Genomic DNA, 20,203 nt, shown 5'->3' with positions numbered 1-20,203 from the left:
GGGGCCGCTTTCATCTCCTCTGCACGGGGCTGCCCATCCCCGTGAAATCTGTCCACCACAGAAAGTGGGAACAGGAAGATGAGCAGCACAAGCCCAGCCAGGACTGCTCTGTGCGCCATGGTCTGCAGGAGGAGAGAGACAAGGCTTTCACTGGGGCTGCCAAGGGAGCTTGTGGGGGCTGAAGTGAGGCCCGGAGGCGCAGGGCTGTGAGGGCAGAAGCAGAGGGCCCCGGGCAGCTGGCAGGCAGCAGGGCCTGTGCCAGCGGGCCAGCAGCAGCAGCCCCGTGCCCCGGCCAAGGCGCCGGCCCCAGGGGCTGGCCCTGGGTGCAGGGGGACAATGCAGGCCCGGGTGCGGCGCTTGTGGCCCGGCCCTGGCCCGGCCCAGCCCCGCCACGTGCGCACTCACCGCTTGCCCAGGCTATGCTGGGCCAGCGTTACCTGCGGGGGCCTTTTCCAGCTGCCCCCATTGTGACACGCTGCCCCTGGTGTCACAGGGACCAGAGGCATCACAGCCGGGCCAGCCCTGCCCTTGGTGCCCAGCCCAGCTCAGGGGCTCCCAGTGGGCCCAGCAATGAAAGCCCCGGCAGGCAGCAAGTGCAGCCCCTCTGGGAGGGGATGGGCCCCAGGGGCTCCCTCCACAAAGCAGGCAGAAGTCCCCACTGATAAGGTTCCAAAGAGAAAAGATTATAATCAATAATGTTGAGTAGGATACATATTATCAACTATGAAAACACCTGAGGTGCTTTTCCTAATGGGACTTGTTCTTCTGTGAGTGGCGTTGGGTGATGGTTGCTCAGTTTTTCTTGCTTGACTCTTCCCTGATCCAGTCCATCCAAGACTTCTCTGAAACCTTCCCATTCTCAGACAGCAGAAATGAAGAACTGCAGTGAAACCACTTCTAGTCCCCTTCAGATCAAGAAGGTGCAGGGGGATGGTTCTGGCAGAGAATTTGAGCTGCTCTGGACAGAGTCGCACTGCTGTGTTAGCAGGGACTGGCTGCTTGTGTTTTTCTTTGGATGAACAGAATCTTCCTTGTGTCCCCAGTGAACACATGGAGCTCACACCAGCAGTGCCTCTTGCCTGTTCCCTGCCCAGCCAGACCTTCCAGCCCAGCTGAAATGCCCAGCGTGGCCTTTGAGCACAAAGGGATTGCAGAGCCAAAAGCATCTGTGTAGCCACCATGGTGTTCAGCGGCTGCTGCTCGGGGAAGGGCACTGAGAGGAGGCCACTGCTGCTCTTGTCAGAGCGCTGCTGTGCAGGGATGTCCCTCGCCCTGCTCAGTCCCACATCTGCCCATCTTTTGGCCTGCTCTGAGCTCAGGTGGATGCCATCTGCTCCCAGCAGACCCAGCTGCTCCACGGTAGATGCACAGGCATGGAACCCAAAACCTTGAGTATCCCCTGAGTAGCCAGGCATTCAGCTGTTCAGTTTGTCACGGCCCACAGCAGGGGTTAGAACAAGATGGTTTTTCAGATTCCTTGTGACCCAAACCATTCCAGGCTTCTAGGATTTCTCCATGACTGACTTTGGTCCCCTCAAAAGACCTCCTCTCTCCTCTCTTCCCTCCACCTGTGGAGAATGCATTCTGATGCTGCTGCTGCTCTTGGGACAGGTTGGTGGATACTCTTCCTGTCATCCCATGGGTGTAAGCATGACTCCTCTCTGAAGTCTTTGTCCCTGAATCACTGCCTTCAAAGAACAGTTATCTCCCCTCCTTCCTTTTCCTTTCAGCACTTGAGCAGACACAGCATTTCTCATCGTTTTCCACAGAACAGTACAGGTGCCAGTTCCCATCTTGTGGAGCCCTCTGCCATAAATCAGCCTGACAGGTTTATTCTCTACGTAATGGGAAATGATGACAAATGCAGCTGCATAATCTAGTTAGTAACTCACCATAATGACTGCTTCTGGGGTGATTTATGGGTTTTGTCACATGTGAGCTTTCAGAACTTTAGAGGTTACATTTTTCACAGTTTTTTGTTGGAATCTCAGTTTATCAGACTTTACTGCAGCATTATCACTTGCAGTACAACCCTGGACTTCACAAATGTATCACATCAGCGTGAAAAAGGCAGAGAAAACAAGAACTGTTGTGAATTAATGAGCCGGGTAACACGTCTCACAACAGTGATGAAACAACCTGTGTTCTTCTTCAAGCTGCAACAGAAAGTCCCAAAGTCTGGTTATTTAATTTTTTTTTTTTCACAAAACACAGGCAGCAGCAAAGAACTGAAACAACACAGCCAGGTTTGAAACCTGAAAGATCTGCAAGGCTGAGTCTATCCTTGTTAATGGTGAAATGATGTGTGAATCTGTCCTAGATGTTCAAATGAAGAAGATTGATTCCCAGTTATAATATGGCTTCTAAGCAAAACACTGGGATTATATAGGAGAAATGCATGTGTCATGAAACAACCAAGAAATCAGAGAGACAGTTCCAAGCTCTACTGTGAAGGTCTGGGAAATGTTCAGAGTTACCATCTGTGGAGTTTGGTGCAGGATAAACTGGAACAAAAGGCCATCATCACCCAAATTGATTCCGTTTGGGCTGGTTTCTTGGCTTTTTGGTTTGTTTTTTGGGTTTGTTTTGTTTTGTTTTGTTTGTTTGGTTGGTTTTTGTCAGGTAATGTTTTATAATACTCCAAGAAATATGTTGAAAAGGTCAGCATGATCCATCAGACACAAGCAGGGGTCTGGGGTTGATGCAACATGTTCCTTGCACTGGAGGGTAGACAGAGGCAAGATCTGGTTTGGGGTCAATCCCACATGGATCAGGGAGGTGGCTGAAACCTGGGCTGGCCAAAGCCTTAGAATCACAAAATATCCTGGGCTGGAAAGGACCCCCAAGGATCACCAAGTCCAACTCCTGGCCCTGCAGAGGACACCTCCCCAAGAATCCCACGCTGTGCCTTGGCATGTGCTGGTGGGCAGGAGCACACAGCTGGCCGTGGCTTTGGGTGCATGGGTAAGATGAGATGGTGAGGAGCATCCCTGCTCCCTGAGCTCCTGGAGAGCTGCAGACACTGATCACTGGTAAGGACAGCACCAGGTCCATGGCCTGGGGCTGGTGATCTGGTGTCTCCTTCCTGCTGCTGCTTTCTGCTACAGATAACAGCCTGGTACCAAGGTCTTGTTGCTGAGGTGATAAACGGCTGGGGAGATTCCCTCCCTGCTCTTGTCTGCACGAGTTCTTATGCTCAGCACCAGGAAGGATTGGGCCAGAATGGAGGCATTTGGGGTCTCAGGGCTGAGGCTGAGACAGACAGGCAGGCAGAGCAGCTCCTCCTGGCTGATGCAAACATTGGCCCTGTGCTGGCCAGGCCAGTGATCCATAGCTATGGGTCCACAGTGATGGTGGTGCTGGGTATTCACTGGGAGAAGAGGAGGTGTAAAATGAAGCTTCTGAAGCTGCTTGGGATCCTGGAAGCTGCTCAGACCCCACTTGACCACAGTGGTTGTTTGGCCAGCTGAAGTGATGGAATTCATTGGGCTGTGCAGGGACAGTTTTCTGTGCAAACATGAAGGACTTTCAGAGGGGATGAAATACGGCCTCATTGTAGAAACAGCTGGGCTGAACACTCTTTATTCCAGCTATGAATCTTTGCTCTTAAGAGCAACAGATTCCACCTTTCATTAAACTGTTAGTTCCAGAGTGCCCAGGATCCGCCTGGCAAGTCAGCTCTGGCAGGAAGAAGGCGGCTGCCAGGGGGCTGCTTGTGGCCTCTGACAGCCCCATTGCTCAGGGCTTGCCAGCGCCCCAGCCCCTCAGGCCCTGCCCCAGCGCGGCCAAGCTGCCCGGCAGCAGCGCCGCAGCCCCACAGCAGCTCCAGAGCAGCCCCAGGCAGAGGCACCTGGGAGCCCTCAGCAAGGCAGGCAGCAGCAGACGGGCAGGAGGGCACGGATGGCGCTTCCTGCCTGGCACAGGGCTTGTGGCCATCTCCAGGCAGCGCTCTGGCAGGGATCCCCGCAGCTCCGGCCCCTGCCCAGCTGCTCTGTGGGCAGCACAAAGGCTTCAGCAGAACCACCAAAGGCCAAGGGCCTTCTGGCCATTTCCCCTTGCCCACTGCACGCCTGGGCAGCTGGCTGAGCACAAGCACCCTTTATCCCCTCTGCCCCTGGGCCCTGCGCACCCTGGGCAGCAAAAGAAAGATCCTGGCAGTCTGTGTATTAGAACACAGTCTATATTTACATGGTAAAGGGAAAAAAAAAAAAAAAAAAAAGAAAAGAACATTCTTGAAGTAAAAGAAAATTCCTCCTGACTCAGGTGGCCCCAGCAAAAAGAGCTTCTGGGATCAGCTCTCCACAGAGCTGCAGCAGGGCAGGCAGCCGAGCCGTGACACACGAGGCCGTCTCTTCCATGCCCTGCGCAGGTGATTTAGGAGCCACTGGAAGCTGGAGATGGGAGCCCGCTCTCCTGACTTGAGGATGCAGAGGGTTTGAATTGCCAGGCATCCGACGGCGAGGCTGATGTCATTTGTTTTGTCTTCAAGGGCTGCAAGAGAGAGCAACAGAGCCACGGTCAGAGCCGGATGTGCGGGGAGCCGAGGAGAGCCCCCTGCAAGGGCCATGCCAGGCGGCTCTTGCCATGGCCAGGAGGGAGCAGGGAGCAAGGCGATCAGGCCGAAGCTGCGGGCCACCAATGGCCCCCGTGGCCCTGAAAGCTCAGTGTGCTCTGGCCACGGGAGCAGAGCCCTCCGCAGCCGGGGCAGGGCTTGCAGCTCCCCCCCGGCAGCCCCCGCTGCCAGCCCGCTGCCCTCACTCACCAGCGCAGATCAGCTGCAGCTCTCGCTGCTGCCCCCTCAGGCGCCGCCCGGCCATGCCTGTGAACACAGAGCCTGTCACGGCGGCAGCGGCACAGCTCCCTGCCAGCGGCGCTGCCGGCGCTGTGGCCACACGGGCTGCTGGCCCGGCAGGGCTCAGCCCGGCCCTTGGCGCACGCTGCCGCCCCAGGGCACGGCTGCCAGAGGGCCCCAGCAGCAATGCCCAGGCCGGGCGGGGCTCCACGGCGTCGGGCCCGGCTGGCGCTGCCGGGGCAGCAGGCGGGGCCGGGGCCGAGCTGCGGCGGGCCGGGCCGGGGAGGGGGCGCGGGCTCGTGGCTCACCCATGAAGCTGATGGCCGCCTCTCGCAGGGGCTCCTGCGGGCTCTGCAGGTAGCGCAGGGCCCGGCGCAGGTGCTCGGCCGCTCGGCTCCTGTCCTCTGCCAGCTGCAGAGAGCGGCAGGAGGGAAGGCTTGGCGCGGGCTCAGCCCCTGGGCCGGGCGCTGCCTGCGCCCAGCCCCGGCCTCCCCTGCCCGTACAGCCCTGAGGCGCGGCCAGCAGCCGCCGGCCAAGGGCTCCCGAGGGCAGGGGGCAGCGGGCCGGCTGCTGCCCGGGGAGCCGCGGTGCCGCCCCGCAGCCCCGCCGGGCCGGGGCCCCACGGGCACCCGGCTCGGGCCCTCGGGAGCCTGGAGAGGAGCCCGCGCGGCCTCTGGCTGCCGCAGCGGGCAGGGGCACAGCTGCCCGGCCCGCACACTGAGCGCCGCCCTCAGGGGCCTTCTCCAGCCTGAGGCTGGGCCTTGCAGGCCCTCCTTACCAGGCACTCGCTGAACTTGCACAGTTTCTGCTCCTTCACCAGCTTCTTGAGATCCCTCCTCTTCATCAACTTGACTGCACAAAGCAGCGCTTCCCGAGAAGCCTGGAGAGCAGCAGGGACGCGGAGATGGCCCCACAGCCCAGGGCACGGCACCCGCGTCCCCGTGCCATGGCCTGCAGGAGGCTGCGATCCAGCAGGCGCAGGGCAGGAGGCAGCCGAGCCCCCTGCCAGGGGAACAGCAGCAGCCCACGAGTCCTCACCTCTGCCACACGCTGATTCTCATCATGGCAGTGGAAGAAGAGTGCAAGCAGGCTCTGTTGCACAGGGCTTTCCAAAGGGTTTTCTCTCTCTTCCAAATACTCCATCATGTCTCGGAAGAGTTTGATGGAGAGCAGCTGGACCTGGCTATTATCCTGTAGGAAAAAAAAAAAGAAAAGCTACGTCAGAATTGGCTCCTCCAGGCCCCCTGGGCACAGGGCTGGAAATGCTCAGGGCACACAGTTTCCAGGCAGCAGCCAGCGGCTGTGGCTGGGGGCACAGAGCCTTACGTGGTCAAAGAGTGGCAGGAGCGCCTCAGCCAGCTGCAGGGCAATGGGGGTTGACATCAGAATATGTGATTTGTGCAGGAATAGAAAGCTGAGTGTGATGAGGGTCATGCCAGCTATCTCTGCATCATTGTCGCACAGTAGGTCCATGAGGCATTGGGTCAGGCTCCACATTCTTTCGGCCTGTGCGGAACACAGTCTGTGAAAGTCTGTGAAAGGCCATCCTGCTGCCGCAGGGCCCAGAGGCCAAAGGCCTGTCCCGAAGCACGCGGGCAGCTGAAGCGGGAGGCAGGAGAGCTGGGAGCAGCTGCCCCAGCGCCCCAAGCCCAGGCCAGGCCAAGTGACTGCGTTCCCAGCGCAGCTTCAGCCACCGCCCCCTTCTCACCATTGAGGGATCATCAATGAGCTCCAGCAGGGCCCTGAGCGCCAGGCGACGCCTCTCCCTGCACTCGCTCTGCAGGTACCTTGAAGAGACCTTCACAACACTGGCACCACATTCACTGGCATCCAGGCACTGGAGGAGCTGAAAGGCACAGGCCAGTGATGGGGGAGCCGGCCGGCAGGAGCCCGGAGCCGCACAGGGCTGGGCCCAGGCAGCAGCAGCAGCAGCAGCAGCAGCAGCAGCAGCAGCACAGGGCGCGGGCAGCGTCCCAGGCGGCTGCGGCTCCCAGAGGGCAGAGAGCTGGGAGGCAGCTCAGCCAGGCAGCGCTGCACACCCGGCTCACCTCCACTAGGAACGCCAGGGCGGGCAGATCCCAGTGTGGCTCCTGTGTGCTGAGCAGCCAGAGGAGTTGGAGTGCAATACTGGAAGCCAACCCAAGACAAGCATGGCGCATCTCCCTAGGAGGGCGAAAAAGGGTCCAGGAACCTGAGCAAATCTCTCCAAGGACAGGCTGGCAGAGCCTGCTGGTCTTTCACCACCATCCTGCAAGGGGACCTGGGCCCTTTAGGAGGTGTCTCCTCCTGTGCTCTCTCCCCTCCCAGCCTTTTCCAGTCTGCTTGGCCGTCCTTCAGTGACAAGGCCCTGTGACCCAGGGCCACGGGGACTGTGTGGGACAGCCCGGGCACAAGGCACAAATGCCGGGAGCAATGGGGAGAAGGGGAGTCTCACCTGGCCAGCAGACCCATGGCATAGTGGCGGGTGTCAGCACAGAGCAGCGTGTCCCAGCCACGCTTGCGTTCCACTGACACCACCACCTCCTTGTACTGCTTTCGGCAGAGCAGGGACTTCAGGCTCTGCACTGCCAACCTGTGTGCACAGCAAAGGCCAGGTCACCCTGGCAGCACTGGCTCCTTGGCAGGCCACGTGGCAGGGACAGGAGGACTGGCATGGAGCACCTGTTGGGGCTGGTGGCAAGGCCGTGCTCTTGCAGGCATTCCTTCCAGAAGGCATCGACCTCCTCTGGCATCTCTTCTGTGCTGAAGAACACTTGGAAGAGCAGATGCACAAATAGCTGGGGGAAATACGACGTCACTACACGTGGCACATGGGGCTCCTGGAGCATCTTCCACATCACCATGGTTGCCTGCAAGGGACAAAGGCCCCCGAGACAGTGCTCAGTGCCCAGGTGTCCCTGGGGCAGGGCCCGAGCAGGGCAGGGAGAGGCCCGCAGAGACCTTGGCAGGGGGAGCACGGGGCCTGGTGGGCCTGAGGCTGCCCCTGGGCCAGGTTTCAGGCCAGTGCCTGAGGCAGGGAGATGCAGTGGGGGAAGGAGGATGGAGAGCTGCTGGAGAGGAAGCCATGGGGCCAGCAAAGGCCACTTGCAGAAACTCACAGCCAGGCCAAAGACACCCGTTTTGTCCCCATCGGAGGTGCACGTGCTGTGCTTGGGCCAGCTGCCCAGCACATCCAGGAGGATCAGCAGCACTGGCTCCGCAGTCCTGGACGAGCACATGATGGTCTTCCACATGGAGATGGCAGCTCTGCGGGGTTAGAGCTCTGTCTCAGGGGGGTCTCAGACACAGCACCATGGCCTGGGCATCCCTAGGGGCCCGAGCTGACCCCCAGCTCTTCCTCTGCCCACTGGGCCTGGCCAGCAGCAGCCAGGCAGCCCAGCCCTGTGGGGACAGGCCCCTGAAGGACGGCAAGGGAGCAGGCAGCAGGCTCGGGGGCTGACGTTCCAGGGCTGGGAAAGGCAGCAGCCAGAGGGCCCTGGAACTCTCTGTTGCTCAGACACCTGGGCCAGGTGGTACAGGGTGATGGGCTGGGGAGGCCTGAGCCCTCTGGGCAGGTGGGCCCCATACCTGTCACAGGACGGGGCCACACGCAGGAGCGTCACCACTGCCTCACCCGGGTGTGCTCTGGTGAGATTCAGCAGGGCCTTGTCCAGCCTGTGCTGGGCAGAATCATTGGCCAGGAGCCATCGGTGAATGGACCTCACCATGGCGGGCACCTGGAGAAGGCACAGGGAGACTTGGAAAGCTGCCAGAGGGAGCGATGTCCCCAGGGTCCCCAGAGAAGTGCTTCCCTTGCCAGCGCACTGCCATGGCCTCAAAGGCTCCCAGGGACCAGCAGGCGTGGCTGGGGAAGCCACGGGACTCATGGGGGAATTGAAGCCTGGCCCCAGGCTGCTCACTTGTTCTGGCCTGGCAACAGCCTTCTCCAGGAACAAATCCAGCAGGGCGGCACTGGTCTCATGACTGAGGAGCTCTGAGTGAGCTCTGAGCCCAGTGCCCATGGTGCTGGTCTCTTCCTGCCCAATGCTCCGGATAAAGTCACAGACGAGCTGTAGGAGAAGGGCAAGAGGCCGGGGATGTTGCATGGAGTGCTGCACACACGGTGCTGGGCTGAGCAGGGACAGCAGGCCCAGCCCAGGTGGGGGTGGCTGCAGGTACCTGCGCTGTTCTGCGGAAGCGGCCACAGCTGGATTCCTGCTCTTGTGTGCGCTCCAGGGCTGCATCTGGCAAAGAGCGAGCACAGCCAGAGCTGAGGGGCTGCGGGAGAGGCCGGAGAACAGAGCCCAGCCCTGCGCTGCCCAGGCAGGGAGAGCTCCGGGATGCCCCAGGGGTTGGAGCACGGCCACTGCGGGGTGTCTGCCTGGCCCCTCTTCCCTCCTGTCCACGGGCATTTCCCCAGGGGATGGCATGGCATGGCATGGCATGGCATGGCATGGCATGGCATGGCATGGCATGGCATGGCATGGCATGGCGCCAATTGGCACAGGCTCCAGCCCTGTGGCAGCCCAGCTCTGCCACTCACCCTCCTGCGGTGGATGGAACGGCACCACCTCTTCTGTCTCCTGTGCCAGGGCAGCTCCAGGGCCTTCTTCCTCCTCCTCCTCTTCCTCCACCCAGGCCAGCTTGGGCACTCTCGGGGGTCTCTGCTCCATGGCTGTGCCTGGAGCTACTTGCAGGCGAGATGCCTTGGGAAAGCTCTGGGGCACCAAGTCCCACGCTCTGCCCTTGAGGGCAGCTGCAGAATAGAAGCCTCAGGAAGGCCACGGGTCAGCGAGTCCTGTGCTCTGGCCTCGAGCTCAGCTGCAGGAACAGCGCCGCGGAGAAGCTCCGGGTCAGACGGGAGCGAGTGCGCTGTGCGGGGGCTCCTCACGGCACCGCTCTGTCCCCTTGTGCCCCGTTGCGTGTTGCCAGCAGCCGGGCAAGCTTCTATTTCCCACGTGTCACAAAGGGGCCTTGGACACCGGCTTCCGTTCCATGGCACGGTGACCGTGCTGCAGCGTGCCACCCAGGGCCCTTGCACACACTGCCTTCTGCCCCGGGGCCGCCCCCGGCCCAGCCAAAGTGGCCCAGCTTGGAAGGAATCCCTGGCCCCAGGTGTCTGAGACAGCCCGCACAGGATCTTTAGGAAGGGCTCAGAGCATCAGCAAACGCTGCCCAGCTCTGCGGGCTCAGTCCTATCCCCATATCTTTCCCTGAGAGCATTTGAATTTCTAAATGAGAATCATTTGAAGGCAGGGGATTGACATTTTCCATTTCAGAGAAGGCTTCTGCCTTCCTTAGCAGACACCTCTCTTTTCAAAGCAAGACAATTGTTTATCATCTTGCAGATCTGCACTTGCTGGGCAGCCCCGTTTTACACCCAGGGCCTGGAGAACCATTCCCAGCAACTGGGAAAATCCTGGCTGCTCCATCCTCCCAGAGATGAGGTCTCCAAATTTGCCCCGAAAGTGGGTCCAGCTTTTAGAGGCCAAAAATAGCAAGTCCCAGTGACTTGATGATAGTTTTAGCCCAGAAAGCCCTGCAGCTGATGGCACACTTCACAATCAGCAGGGGACACAGCTAGGCCAAAGCCCAGAGCTCTGCCGGGAGCCTTTCTCCTCAAATACCCTTCAAACAAACCTCCATGCAAGTCAGTTGGGAAAGTTTCTTCAAATGATCTATTTCTGGCACTACAGAACTACACAGGGTTCTGTGAAAGATTCTAAAGCAGCTGCTCTGGTGTCCAAGAGCCAGCACAAAGAGTCTTTGACACCTATTTGTAGCTAAATCGCACTTTGGGTGATTTGAAGGAGTTTGGAAGGAGCTAGAGAGCGGACCTCTGAGTTTTTCAGATGATGCCATTGCTTTTTCTTCTCTTCTCCATAGACAGGAAGGGTGAGTTGGGCTCCCATCTGCACCGCATGGCTCACAGGGCCTCAAGACTTGTAGTTACAAGAGCTTTGAAGGATTTCTTGGTCAAGAAGACATGGCCAACAAGGATATTTATGTTTTGGAGCCAATCCTTCAAGATTTCGTCTTACGGACTCATGCTCTCGGGGTCTCTCGCTGGTCAGAGTGAGCCCGAGATAAGTTCCAAAGTCTCTTTTCCCAGCCTGGTGCTCAAAGAAGGAGTCAGAGCTCTTCATTTCTGGCTCTCAAGGTTGTTTCTTGTATCTTACCTATAAAATTCTTTCTCCTGTCCTGCCAAGGTCTGCTCAGCAAGACATTCTATGGCATTCTGCCTGCCCCAGGGTGGTGTTATCTTTTTATCCTAAAAACTACCTGTACAATATTTACAATGACTTTCCAATACCCATCACCTATGTTAGACAGTGTGCTTCTACTCTAAACCAAACTGAAAGTGCCACCATCACAGCGGAAGATGGAGGCCAAGAAGAAGGAGAAAGGCTGGACATGCCCAGATTCCACCATCTTGCCCCCTGAAGCCCCATTCTAGAAACCCCAACAATCTATATTTCACCCTGTGATAAATTCACTATCATTCTACTTAAACTTTCATGGCTCGCAATTCTTCATGTAAGGTTGTTTTTTCCAAGGGCTAAATCAAAGGCACAGGGGTCTTGGGCTCTGTGCCAGGGTCTCTGAGCCCCCTGGGCAGGGGCTCGAGTCCTCCAGGGCAGCCAGGGGAATTTCCTGGGTTCTGACAAGTAGCAGAAGGGCTGACAAGTAGCCCTGTTGTAGTCCCTGCGTACAAGAGTTTCCTTGATCCCTTTGATGCCAGAGAGCACCAAGAACTTGAACCTTGCTGGAGTCCAGCACTGCCTGCCTATCATGGAGAAGAGGGAAAAGATGAAGAACCTGGGCGGTGGTTGAGCCAAATTGGCATTTTTCCATTTCTGATTTCCTCCCAGCTTTTGCAGCAGGGCAACAACCCCATCACTGCAAAGCACTTCCTTTTGCAAGGCACACACTGACCTTGGTGGAAGCTCAGGGCTCTTGAAGGGGCTGCTGCAGTTGGCAACAGGAACTGTTGTTGAATTTTTCACGTTGCTTAACCCCCCCTGCCAAATGCCGTCAAGCGGTTGAGGAAGGAGAAAAAAGATTACCCTGGAGGAAGGGAGGCCAAGAGCTTGGAAAAGGAGGAAAGAAACGCTCCGATGATGACAATGACAAAAAACCCCAATTTATTTTTGACAGCAAATGAACACCGGCCGCCCTCCAGCCCTCCCAGCCTGGCAGGCCGAGCGGTGCCGTTCCCATGGCATGAGGTGCTGGCAGCCTGCGGAGAGAAACCAGAGAGCCACGGTCAGTGGCAGCAGGCTCCTGTCCCCCTGTCCCGCCAGGGCCTGTGCCCGGGCCAGGCTGCTGGCTCTGCTCAGAGCCCAAACCTCCCGACCCATTCTCTGTTTTTAGAGAAGGGCAGCGGGGCAGGCCACGTTCCACCTCCTCTGCTTAATCCCGGCACAGCAACCTCCTAAGCAGCTGCAAGAGCGGGATGCCCGTGTGCCCGCTGCCGCCTGCCCGGAGCCCTTCTGCCAGCCGAGCTGTGGAGCCGGGTGCCCACCTCTGGAGAGCTGCTGCCAGGAGAGGAGCCGATCCCAAACCAGGTCCTCGTCCTTCTGGAAGGGGCTGTCCCTGCAGACCGTGGCCCCTGGGGCAGCGCTGGCAATGGACGCGCTCCACGGACGCTGCAGGCGCTTCCCCGTCCGGTCCGGGCACCAGGTGTAATCCTCCTGGGAAAAACAAAGAACAATTGCACGAAAGTCAATTCAAAACAAGACCTGGAAACAAGAAAAAGCACAAAGCCTGTCACCGTTTCATGGGCCTGAGGAGGGTCTGACCACTCCATGTGAGAATTAAACCTGTCCATGGGTGGGGAAAATCCCCACCTCTCCCGCCCATAAACGCACCCCTTCCTCAAGGGCGTGCAGAGCAGACCAGCTGGGGCACGGCTTCGGAACCCGTCCCCCTCTGCCGCCCCCATCCACATGGATGGATGCTTTTGTCAGGCTGGCTGCCCCCGCCTCAGCCCGTGCCAGGCTGGCTGGCAGAAGCTGTCAGCAAGGCCAGGAGCCGGCTCCGCTTCCACAACATCCATCCCCTGTCCTGCCAAAAAGCAGCTCGGCGGCCGGCGGAAAAATTAATATTCCCCAGCGCTGCCGAGCGGGGAACCTCTGGCGCGTGGCCAGGCCGAGCCCTGCCGTGCCTGGGAGCACCAGCATCCCCCCGCCCCTGCGCCGGCTGGGGACTCATCTTGATTCCATCGGGGCGCAGAGCGTGTCCTCCAGGCAGGGGCCGCAGCCAAAGCCAATCGGCTCTGCCCCGCCAGCGGCCAGCTCCAGGATGGTGTTCCCAGCTCCACGTCGTGCTCCAGAAGAACGCGCCAGCTGTGCCTCGGCTTGCGGGGACATCACAATGTCATTGAGCTGCAGGGGGAATGTTTCCCCTGTCCCAGTCCGTGGCACCTTCACCGCACTGCCACCACTTCTCCAATGGGACGGGCAGCACGGAGCCGCTCCCTCCACAGCTCGCGGGGACCAGCGGAAGCAGCATCTCCTCGGCTGCGCTCTCTCCTCAGCGCTGCGGCCGCAGTGAAACACTCCGGGGTTTTCTTCCAGCGCCACGAGACGTGTGCCGCTGCTGCTTGCTGGGCTCCTGGATCCTCCTGTGCACAGGGAGGCATCTCTGCTGTCTCCTGGGCCAGGCAGGGCTCCTGCAGCCAAGAATGCTCAAAAAGGTCCTCCAGTGCTGGCTTGTCTGTGGGCTCCATGCATAAACACCACCTGATGAGGTGTTGGCACTCTGCGGAGAGAAACCAGAAACCACCGCCCAGCGGGACAAGGCTCCTGTCCATGCTCTCCCACATTCCACAGTGCCCAGGCCACACCAGGAGTGCTCGGAGCTGCAGCCAAAAGCTTCCTATCGATCCTCTCTTGCAGAGGACACCAGCATAGAGGCACAGGTGCCACCTCCTCCAGCTAAGCCCAGGAGATCCACCTCCTCACCAGCTGCAAGAGCAGGACGCTTATGTGCCAGCCACCCCTCCCAGCCCTGTTCTTCCCCTCGTGCCTTGAAGGCGCATCCCCACCTTGAGACACCCAGGGCAGGAAGAAGAGCTGGCCCCGGACGATGTCCTCGTTGGTATGGAAAGGAAGGTGCCCTCAGAGCAGCTCATAGAGCAGGATGCCCAGGGACCAGATGGTGGCTGGCTGGCCATGGTAGCAGCCAAAGAGGATCCACTCCGGTGGGCTGTACTCCGGCGTTCCTATGGGACACGGGCACAGCTCATCAGGCCCATGCTGCTCCCTCCCTCCCAGCCAGCTCCCGTTCCACAACAGCCAGCCCCTGCCCTCCCAAAAAGCAACTTGGCTGCAGCTGGCTGAAGAAGGATTCCCCCTCCTTCCTTGCCTCCTTCCTTCCCTCCCTCTTCCCCCTATGCCAGCCAAGGGAGGAACTTCTGCTGCCCAGCTGGGCCCCGGCTTTGGGTTCACCTGACATCCGGGTGTAGAACGTGTCCTGGAGGATCGTGCCGCAGCCGAAGTCGATGAGCTTCGCCTCACCCGTGGCCAGGTTGACGAGGACGTTCTCGGCCTTGATGTGGCGGTGCAGGACGCCGCGGCTGCTGCAGTGCCCCATGGCCTCCAGCACCTGGCGGAACAGCCCCCGCGCCACGGGCTCCGTCAGGAACCGCCGCTCGTGCAGGAAGTACCAGAGGTGCTGACAGCGCTGCGGACGCTCCATGAGCAGCGCGAAGCCCTCGGGCACCTCGAACCAGTCCAGGAGCCTCACGACGCTGGGGAAGCCAGGCCGCGACACCTTCCACAGCAGCGCCAGCTCCAGGGGCACAAGGGCGCCCCTGCGCTGCGGGGGGACCGCGATGCTGTCAGCGGGGCCGATGCTGCGCCGCGCCTCGGGCAGCCCCTGCCCGGCCCCGCCGCGGCTCGCCATGGCCCGGCCCGGGGCGCTGCGCGGCCCCCGCTCACTCCACGCTCGCTGCCCTCGCAGCGTTCCGGCTGCCGCCCTGCCGGGCCTCGCCTCAGCCCCGCCCGGCACGCCCCGCCGGCTCCTCCCGCTGGCCCCGCTCACTCCCCAGCCGCGCCCACTCCGAGATGTGCTCCCGGGACACTCGCTTGATGGCCGCCTGCGAGCCAAGGCCAGCGGCGGGCTGAGCTCATCGCCCGCCGCCCGCCGCCGCCCTCCGAGCCAGCACCGTCTCTTCCCGGGGCGCCGTCGGCGAGGCGGGGACCGGAGTAAACGCTGCCGCAGCCGCCGCTGCCCAGCAGCGGGCCCTGCCGCTAGAGCTGCTCCAGGGGAGGCCTCTCCGCCCGTGCTCTTCTGCCCGGGGCACCCGCCCGCCCGGCGCGCTGCTGCTTGCCGAGCCGCCCTGGGCTGCGGCAGCTCGGGGCCGGCGGCCGAGCTGGCGAGCGGCGGAGCTCGGAGCGGGGCAGCTGCCGGCCACGCTGTCGGCCACGGGGCGGGAGCCGGGCGGCAGCGGGGCGGCCGCGGGCGGAACCGCGGCAGGGGCTTCGTTCGGGGCCGGGGCCTCGGCCGGGGCTGGGCCAGAGCCCGCGCCAGGCGCAGCCAAAACCCCGCGCTGCTCCGCCAGCACCAGAGCGAGCGGCTCTTCCAGCGGCGCCACAGCCAGGACGGAGAGAGCCCGGCCGAGGCGGAACCACGGCGGGCCGGGCAGGGGCGGGCACGGGGCGGCCCCGCCGAGGGGCCCCTTGCGGGACGCGGCATCAGCCGGGCTGGGAGAGGCGGAACACGGACGGCACGGGACAGAACGGGAGTAGCGTGAGTGTGAGAGGGAGAAGGGGATGTCGAGCGAGTGGGAAGTCGAGCAGAAAACCGATCGAGAGAAGCGCTGCTGCTGCTGCTGCTGTGGAGCCGCCGGAGCTCGCGGCCGTTCCTCCGTTGCCCCCGCGAACCCAACGGAGGAGCCGCCGCGCGCCCCAAGGAACGAAAGAGAGAAACAAACAGATCACACCCCAAAGTCATTCCTATTAGAGAAGTAACCAAAGAAAACAACGTAGCAATAACGAAGACTGTTGGCTTCTGGCTTCTTTCTTCTTTGCATGAGACCAAGCATTTCATGGGGAACAATTGCCTCTTCTGACAATTTTGCCAGAGTGGACTGGAGCAGAGCATTTACTTTTCAAATAGAAAAGGAAAATCGTGTCAGTAATGTCATCTCTTTTCATCCTCTGTTGACACAGTTGCAGGCTGCCAAAAGACATGGTCTGCAGTGTGGAACTTGGGGCCAAGTTTCTTTTTCTGCCAGAGGATGAGGAGGGGAAGTATCCCAGAATCATGGAGTCGTGGCATGGTTTGGCTTGGAAGGGATCTGGAAAATCCCATGGCTGCAACCCCCCTGCTGTGGCTGGGGACCCCTTGCACTGGACCGGCTTGTCTAGAGCTCCATGCAGCCTGGCCTTGAACACTGTCAGGGACGGGACATGCCCACCTTCTCTGGGCAACCTGTTCCAGGAGAGCCTTTTTTCTGAATCCCTTACCTAAACCTAATCTCTCTCCATTTGGATCCATTCTCCCTTGTCCTGTCCTTGCCTGCCCTCGTACAAAGTCCCTGTCCAGCTTTCTTGTGGGTTGCCCTCAGGTACTGGAAGGCCACAGCTGGATCAAGGCTGGGTCTCTTTCCCAGGCTGAAGAAGCCGAGCTGTGTCAGCCTTTCCTTGCAGGAGAGGAGCTGCAGCCCCGGCACCATCTGGGTGTCCCTGCTGGGCCCCTGCTGCAGCGTGTCCACGTCCTTGCCGTCCGTGCCGGGGAGCCCGGCAGAGGCGGAGGCAGCGCTGCAGGTGCAGGGTCAGCGGCGGGGAGGAGACCCGGCCCTGGCAGCGGCTCCGGGAGCAGCGATTGGCGCTGGGCCGCCCGCACTGCAGAGAGCCGGGGCCCTTGTGCCTGCCCTTGTGCCCAGGGTGCCTTTCCCCGCCGCCCGCCCGCCCGCCCGCTCGGGGGAAATGCCCCCTGTGCCGCCCCTCAGGGCCGCCCCTCGCCGCTGCCCCGGGCGCTCCCGGCGCCGCCTGGAGGGGCCCAGGCCTCGGCCTCACCCTGCTCAGCCCGAGGCCTGGAAAAGCAGATTCAAACACCCACCCAGAAAGTGCCCCAGGATGCCAAGGTCAATCTTTTGTCACCAGCACGGCTTTGCTATCAGAGTCTGGACGAGAGTAGAAAATCACCAGGGGAAAAGAGCATGAACAAGTTCTGCCTTGGCACTACCTCAAGCTGTGGGGTACCAGTTGTTGGTTTCACTGGCTCTGGATTGAAGGCACTTGAGACAGTAATTCATGTTCAGACTCAAGTGTTTATTATTTCTTATTGGTAAAACAGCCTCATTACTGGGAGTTCAGCAGCTTTTCATTAGAAGGCACAAAATGGCCAACAATCTCTTGTTCCAAGGTCTTTTAAGACTAAACTATCCAATTAGGAACTGACACCTAGATTATTTTCCCTTTTAACCCAATAACTGATCCCAAAGAGCCTGAAATGTGGAATTTCTGCCCAAATACAAAAAGCCACCCAAACTCATGAAGAAGAAGGAAGAAGCATGAAGAAGAAACCCAGGACGAAACACTGTGCCCTCCATTTTGCTTCCATCCACAACATACTAAAAATCCCAAAACCTCAATTTCTCAGAGTCAGAATAGACCAAAGCCCAAACACTGGAGGTGATAAAAATGGACTAAAACCACAACCAAGGAATTTGCATCGCCCTGAAATACCTTTCCCCTTACATCAGCCTGGTGCATATTCGTAGACCCTCATGCATATCCATCAACTACTTTACATATTCCAGGAATGATTTTACATGGCCCCTCCCTGGGTCTGCCTTTTCAGAGCATGTGTGTTTCTTGGCTGTGGTTTTGGCTCCTTCTCTTTATCACCTCCAGTTTTTGGGCCTTGGTGCACTCTGCCTTCAGACGGGGAGTGCTGATAGTTGGCAGATCTGTACAGGTGTCCTCATCCTGGGTGCATTGGATGTTATCCCATCCAAGCAGGCAGTTTAACACAAGCAGCTATTTCACTGATTAATAACAGAAATAAAAACTACATAACAAAGTTACTTTCAGAAACAGTCCCAGCCCATATTTGATCCCAGTCTGTGTGGTCCTGATCCATATGGTCCCAGAAACCTGGGATCCCAGTCCATACAGTCCCAGTCCATATTTGATCCCACTCCAGGCTATCCTGGTCTGGAGGGTTCTGATCCACAGGATCCCCATCCAGGTGATCCCAGCCCAGGTGATCCCAGCCCATATTTGATCCCAGTCTGTGGGGTCCTGCACACACTCCCAGGGTCTGGAATTCCAGTTCCCAGCCAGGAAAAAATGTTCCTGCCCTTGAACTTCCTTCCTATCCCCTCAACAAATTGCAATAAAATTATAAACAAAGAAATAATAATTGAAATTAAATAAATTATAATAAAAAAAATCTCAACTCTTCTTTACAATACTCCAACAATGATTTAACTCAAACCAACAATAACTATTACTATAATATTACCAATGCATATAAATAAACAAATTATATATCAAGAAATACCTTTTGAAAATTTTAACTCGATGACTAATATACTTTAGATAAAAATACCTAAAGAAACAAACAAGCAATCTAACACCTCTTAGTTAAACAATTCATATTACAAATATACTAAACACAAAACCAAACACCACTATAATTTCTCAGACATTTCAACCAAACAATTAAACTTTAATAACATCCTTAAGTACTCTTGAAAAACTAAAATTACTTTTAAAAAATTAATTGTGTGTGGGTGGTTTTATTTCAATATTGGTTTTTGGATTGTTTGGGATAGATGATTTAAAAAATGGGATTTTTATAGGAATTGAATCAGCTGAGAAGGTGGCACTCTGCAAACAGAACTGACTGAAAATGAACGGGACAGAAATCAGTAACTCTGAAAGTTTTATTTGCTATAAAATACAACCCACACACCCAGCCCCACACAATCCCCATCCCACTGCTCCAAATTGGGATCCCACTTCTCCCAATCCCCTTCCAACCCCATCTCACCCTGGTGGCTGTGGAATGGAGAGTTTGGCATGGGATTGAGGTTTTTTGAGGAGGGAACAAGGAATTTGAGGTAGGATTGAGCCTTTTTGGGTTAAAATTCAGTTATTTTCAGTGGGATTTGAGTGGTTTTGAAGTGACAGATTCATCCCTCTTTGCTTTTGGAGTAGAGAGAGATGGAAAAGAGAAAAAAATTCAGGCCAAACCAAAGGACAAGCAGGCAGGAGTGTTCCCAACATGGATCACAGGGAATGTGAGTGACCAGGGCTGTGCCCAAAGTGCCTCCTCCAGTGGGGGATGGAGCTGCAGCAGCGCACGAAGCTCTTCCCGCACTCGGGGCACTCGCAGGGCTTCCCTTACCGGTGCCTCCGTTGGTGTTGGGTCAAGTGAGAGCTGCTGGAGAAGCTCTTCCCACACTGGGGACACTCGTAGGGCCTCTCCCCAGTGTGGATGCGCCGGTGCTTGACGAGGTCAGAGTTGTACTTGAATCCCTTCCCACAGTCTGGGCAGCGGAATGGCCTCTCCTCTGTGTGAATCCGATAGTGCAGGAGGAGATTGGAGCTGGTCTGAAACCTCTTCCTGCATTTATCACACTCGTAGGGCCTCTCCCCTGTGTGGATGCGCCGGTGGGTGACGAGGGTGGAGTTGCGCTTGAATCCCTTCCCACAGTCGGGGCATTGGAAGGGCCTCTCCTCTGTGTGACTCTGATAGTGCTGGAGGAGATTGGAGCTGGTCTGAAACCTCTTCGCACACTTGGAACACTCATAGGGCCTCTCCCCAGTGTGGGTCCTCTGGTGCACGATCAGGCTGGAGCTCTGGCTGAAGCTCTTCCCACACTCCCCACACTCGTAGGGCCGTTCCCCAGTGTGGGTCCTCTGGTGCACGATCAGGTGGCAGTTCCTCCTGAAGCTCTTCCCACACTCCACGCACGTGTGGGGCTTCTCCCCATCATGGAGCTGCTCATAGAGCACCAGCTCTGAGCTCTGGCTCCATCTCCAGCCGCCTTCCCGGCCCAGGCTGGCTCTTTCCCCCTCACATCCCCGCCATCTGCGTTTGCAGCCCCTCCTCGTGCGGCAGCTCCGGGCCTTTTCCTCCCCGTTGGCTTCCTGCGCCGTGGAGCCGCTCAAAACGGCCTCTGCCACCAGGTTCTGCCGCGGGCATTTGTCCTCCCTGCTCTCCATGCTCAGCTCCTGCTCTGGGCGAGGAAGGACAAGGACAGCATGGGATTTGCCTCCCTGCCACACGCAAGGGCAACGAGATCCCCCCAGGGCACACCCGGGGACGCACTGCCCCCTCTTGGCTCTCCCCATTTCGGGATGCCAGGGCTGTTTGGGCTCCTGGGCTCCCTTCTCCCCTCATTCTCTGCTCTGGGCTGCAGCGGCTTCAAGGAGTCCCCCCTGCCCCTCTCCAGGCTCTTGAGGCTCC

At 58.5% G+C, this 20,203-nt stretch overlaps 2 protein-coding genes across 3 annotated transcripts in view; one reads left to right on the top strand and one right to left on the bottom strand.

Moving 5' to 3' along the window:
* Nucleotides 1-20,203, top strand: part of LOC139603907 (zinc finger protein 436-like) — a 623,778-nt gene that overhangs the window by 179,379 nt on the left and 424,196 nt on the right. The gene's annotated exons all lie outside the window — the stretch shown is intronic.
* LOC139603909 (zinc finger protein 572-like) lies at nt 18,710-20,013 on the bottom strand. The gene has a single exon (XM_071454920.1). The coding sequence runs from the start codon at nt 19,957-19,959 to the stop codon at nt 19,135-19,137; it is 825 nt and encodes a 274-aa protein (XP_071311021.1). The 5' UTR covers nt 19,960-20,013; the 3' UTR covers nt 18,710-19,134.

The sequence above is a fragment of the Agelaius tricolor genome, unplaced genomic scaffold (assembly GCF_023055355.1).
Source record: "Agelaius tricolor isolate 1412-34295 unplaced genomic scaffold, bAgeTri1.0.p SCAF_42, whole genome shotgun sequence".
Lineage (NCBI taxonomy): Eukaryota > Metazoa > Chordata > Aves > Passeriformes > Icteridae > Agelaius > Agelaius tricolor.
This window is presented reverse-complemented; position numbering and strand designations above follow the sequence as displayed.